This window comes from Babylonia areolata, chromosome 4 (genome assembly GCF_041734735.1).
Source record: "Babylonia areolata isolate BAREFJ2019XMU chromosome 4, ASM4173473v1, whole genome shotgun sequence".
Lineage (NCBI taxonomy): Eukaryota > Metazoa > Mollusca > Gastropoda > Neogastropoda > Buccinidae > Babylonia > Babylonia areolata.
This window is the reverse complement of record NC_134879.1, coordinates 26,968,542-26,973,201: the sequence shown is the minus strand read 5'-3', so window position 1 is coordinate 26,973,201 and position 4,660 is coordinate 26,968,542. Positions and strand designations below refer to the sequence as shown.

The 4,660-nt window shown below is 40.3% G+C and overlaps 1 protein-coding gene and 1 non-coding gene across 2 annotated transcripts in view; one reads left to right on the top strand and one right to left on the bottom strand.

Annotated features, from left to right (window-relative positions):
• The window catches only part of LOC143281626 (purpurin-like), a 9,066-nt gene extending 8,025 nt beyond the window's left edge, over window positions 1-1,041 (bottom strand). Inside the window, exon 1 of the mRNA XM_076586872.1 lies at window positions 835-1,041. Within this exon, the coding sequence (XP_076442987.1) occupies window positions 835-966 (132 nt within the window). The 5' untranslated portion in view covers window positions 967-1,041. The remainder of the gene's footprint in view (window positions 1-834) is intronic.
• Window positions 1,042-1,440: 399 nt separating this feature from the next.
• Window positions 1,441-1,559, top strand: LOC143281789 (5S ribosomal RNA). The gene has a single exon (XR_013055167.1). It is a non-coding gene; the product is annotated as a 5S ribosomal RNA (ribosomal RNA).
• The last annotated feature ends 3,101 nt before the right edge of the window (window positions 1,560-4,660 follow it).

Here is a 4,660-nt window from a genome sequence, read left to right as displayed (position 1 = left end):
CGTAGGAGGAGGAGGAGGAGGAGAAGAAGAAGGATGTAACTGTGTCAAGGAACCCACAAAAACATACCCTTTTCGTGTCAAAATAATGATAATAATAGGAGGAGGAGGAGAAGAATAAGGATGAAACCGTGTCACCACAAAAACATACCCTTTTCGTGTCAAAATAATGATAATAATAATAGGAGGAGGAGGAGGAGGAGGAGAAGAAGAAGAAGGATGAAACTGTGTCAAGGAACCCACAAAAACATACCCTTTTCGTGTCAAAATAATGATAATAATAATAGGAGGAGGAGGAGGAGGAGGAGAAGAAGAAGAAGGATGAAACTGTGTCAAGGAACCCACAAAAACATACCCTTTTCGTGTCAAAATAATAATAATAATAAGAGGAGGAGGAGGAGGAGAATAAGGATGTAACTGTGTCAAGAAACTCACAAAAACATACCCTTTTCGTGTCCAAATAATGATAACAATAGGAGTAGGAGGAGGAGGAGGAGGAGGAGGAGGAGAATAAGGATGTAACTGTGTCAAAGAACCCACAAAAACATACCCTTTTCGTGTCAAAATAATGATAATAATAATAGGAGGAGGAGGACGAGGAGAAGAATAAGGATGTAACTGTGTCAAGGAACCCACAAAAACATACCCTTTTCGTGTCAAAATAATGATAATAATAATAGGAGGAGGAGGAGAAGAAGAATAAGGATGTTACCGTGTCAAGGAACCCACACAAAAAAACATACCCTTTTCGTGTCAAAATAATGATAATAATAATAGGAGGAGGAGGAGAAGAAGAATAAGGATGTTACCGTGTCAAGGAACCCACAAAAAACATACCCTTTTCGTGTCAAAGTTCCGCTGCACAGGGATCCGAGAGAGATCGCAACCAACTGGTTCCAACTGCGCGGACACGACATCAACACCACACCAAAACACCAAGGAAACCAGACACAAACTGGAGGCAAACATTCTGGCTTGACTCTCTGATTCTGTCGTTCGCAGAGCACCTTCCTTTTAGCTTCGTAGTCTGTCGGTAATATTTGCTGGTCCTATATATGTGGCCTTTATGAGACAAACTGTTGGTGACTCACCTTATTTAGATATGAACTCGTATTGTTATTATTATTCTTATTCTTATCATTCTTATGTTTTTCTTCAAATAGATAATGATTGACCTCCAATAGTGAAGTAGGTCATTTCATACTCCTGTATGAGATCTGGCCTTTGTGACAAACTGCTGATGATTAGGTTTTCTTACATATGAGCCTGTTCTTTTTTTTTTTTTTTTCTTGTTTGAAGAGAGATAAAGATGACTACCATTATGGAGAAGCAGCCCAAAGGGTCATGCACGAACTCACGCGCTGGTCACATGTACCGAGCTACCCACCTTCTCTACTCTTCATGTTTTTTTGTGTTTTTTTTTGTCTGTCAGTTATTAAGATCGCCAACGGCCATACCACGTTGAAAACACCGGTTCTCGTCCGATCACCGAAGTTAAGCAACGTCGGGCCCGGTTAGTACTTGGATGGGTGACCACCTGGGAACACCGGGTGCTGTTGGCAACCGTTCCTTTTAAGGTGGAAGGTGGCAGAATGGTTAAGACGCTCAGCTGCCAATACAGAGAGTCCGTGAGGGTGTGGGTTCGAATCCCGCTCTCGCCCTTTCTCCTAAGTTTGACTGGAAAATCAAACAGGAGAAAGGGCGAGAGCGGGATTCGAACCCACACCCTCACGGACTCTCTGTATTGGCAGCTGAGCGTCTTAACCATTCTGCCACCTTCCATGGCAACGAGAGTGTTGTCCTCTGGCGAAATTACGTAAAATGAAATCCACTTTCATAGGTACACAAATATGTAAGCATGCACTCAAGGCCTGACTAAGCGCGTTGGGTTATGCTGCTGGTCAGGCATCTGCTCAACAGATGTGGTGTAGCGTGTATGGATTTGTCCGAACGCAGTGACGCCTCCTTGAGAAAGTGAAACTGAAACTGAAACTTAAGATTGATGTTTTGAAATTATCTCTCTTTTTCTGTCAGTTATTAAGGTTGGTGTTATGAAACTCTCTCTCTCTTTTTTTCTGTCAGTTATTAAGGTTGTTGTTATGAAATTATCTCTCTCTTTTTTCTGTCAGTTATTAAGGTTGGTGTTATGAAATTATCTCTCTCTTTTTTCTGTCAGTTATTAAGGTTGGTGTCATGAAATTATCCCTGTTTTTTTTCTGTCAATTAAGGTTGGTGTATGAAATTATCTCTCTTTTTCTGTCAATTAATAAGGTTGGTGTTTTGAAATTATCTCTCTCTTTTTTCTGTCAGTTATTAAGGTTGATGTTATGAAATTATCTCTCTTTTTTCTGTCAGTTATTAAGGTTGGTGTTATGAAACTATCTCTCTTTTTTCTGTCTGTTATTAAGGTTGGTGTTATGAAATTATCTCTCTTTTTTCTGTCAGTTATTAAGGTTGGTGTTATGAAACTATCTCTCTTTTTTCTGTCAGTTATTACGGTTGGTGTTATGAAATTATCTCTCTTTTTCTGTCTGTTATTAAGGTTGATGTCATGAAATTATCTCTCTTTTTTCTGTCAGTTATTACGGTTGGTGTTATGAAATTATCTCTCTTTTTCCGTCAGTTATTAAGGTTGGTGTTATGAAACTATCTCTCTTTTTTCTGTCTGTTATTAAGGTTGGTGTTATGAAATTATCTCTCTTTTTTCTGTCAATTAATAAGGTTGGTGTATGAAATTATCTCTCTTTTTCTGTCAGTTATTAAGGTTGGAGTATGAAACTATCTCTCTTTTTTCTGTCAGTTATTAAGGTTGGTGTTATGAAATTATCTCTCTTTTTCTGTCAGTTATTAAGGTTGGTGTTATGAAATTATCTCTCTTTTTTCTGTCAGTTATTAAGGTTGATGTTGTGAAACTATCTCTCTTTTTCTGTCAGTTATTAAGGTTGGTGTTATGAAATTATCTCTTTTTTTTCTGTCAGTTATTAAGGTTGGTGTATGAAATTATCTCTCTTTTTCTGTCAGTTATTAAGGTTGATGTATGAAATTATCTCTCTATTTTTTTTCTGTCAGTTATTAAGGTTGGTGTTATGAAACTCTCTCTCTTTTTTCTGTCAGTTATTAACTCACTCAGTACGGCCAGTCCTCTCTTCTCCTCTACACAGACCCCTCGGATGTCCAGTGGGTGTCTGAATGACCCAACCTTTAGCTTCCGTCGTCAGAATTGTGGTATTCTTTGTCAACATTCACCTTTTCAGTATAAGAGCCTTCCGCTTGCAATATTTTGATGGTGGTAATTGGGGTGAAACGCTGTTAACGTCGTCTCTTTCGCCGTTCGTATGGAGAGAGTTAAGGCTGGTGTTATGAAATTATCTCTCTTTTTTCTGTCAGTTATTAAGGTTGGTGTTATGAAATTATCTCTCTTTTTCTGTCAGTTATTAAGGTTGGTGTTATGAAACTATCTCTCTTTTTTCTGTCAGTTATTAAGGCTGGTGTTATGAAATTATCTCTCTTCTTTCCAATTAAGGTTGATGTGATGAAATTATCTCTCTTTTTTGTGTGGAGTGGGGGCGAGGGGGTGGTGGCATGGTGTGTGTGTGTTGGGAGGGTTGGGGTGGAGGGGGTATTAGAAACAATTTCGATATTTACGTAAGCAGGTTGACCTTAATCTTTGACGAAAAAAGAAAAACAGTCCTAATACATATATGCCCCTTGTGTGTGTGCGCGGCGGACTGCTGAATTATGAACCAGTGTGAACTGGTGTGAACAAAAAAACAACCCCCCCAAAAAAAACAAAAAAACAACAACAAAAAACACACACACCCCTCTGCCCTCCGCCTCCCCCCCACCGCCCCCCTCCCCCACCCAAAAAAGGAAAAATATCGTATGTATGGAGAGGGCATAACAGTGAGCGGAGGATTGGGGTGGGGGTGGGGGTTGGGGGCGGGGATGGGGTGGAGGGCTGTGAATGGGGGGGTGGGGGGGGCGGGGGAAGGGGGGGGGGAGGCGGGGTCAGGAAACGAAAGGGAGGTATCTCCAGCAAGCTGACGCACATCCCAGGCTTTCCCACTTGACATTGATAAGTCTGGGAGCCAGTCGATCTCTCTTGGAGGACGATGAACCAGAGCCCCAGTTATGGTTACACGCTCGAGACCCTTGTGGTTAGTCAAGAGATGTGTGTGTGGGACTACATTTTGGTGTATATATCGACAAACATACAAGTGTGCCATACCTATACCGTGGTTATATCTATATCCAAGCTACCGCACTGCTCAGAGAATAGACAGAAAAAGAAAGAAAGAAAGAAAGAAAGAAAGAAAGACACACACACACACACACACACACACACACACACACACACACACACACACACACACACACACACACACACACACACACACACACACACACACACACACACAAAGAAAACAACAAACAAACAAACAAACAAAAAACAAAACAAAAAAACAACAACAAAACAATGCAAAACAACAGCAACAACAACAACAACAAAAAGAGTTGGGTTTGAATAATTATGGCATCTGTTGCAGTTGTAACCTTATGACCCATCTTTTATGTGTGTGTGTGTGTGTGTGTGTGTGTGTGTGTGTGTGTGTGTGTGTGTGTGTGTGTGTGTGTGTGTGTTGTTTATATGTATATGTATATA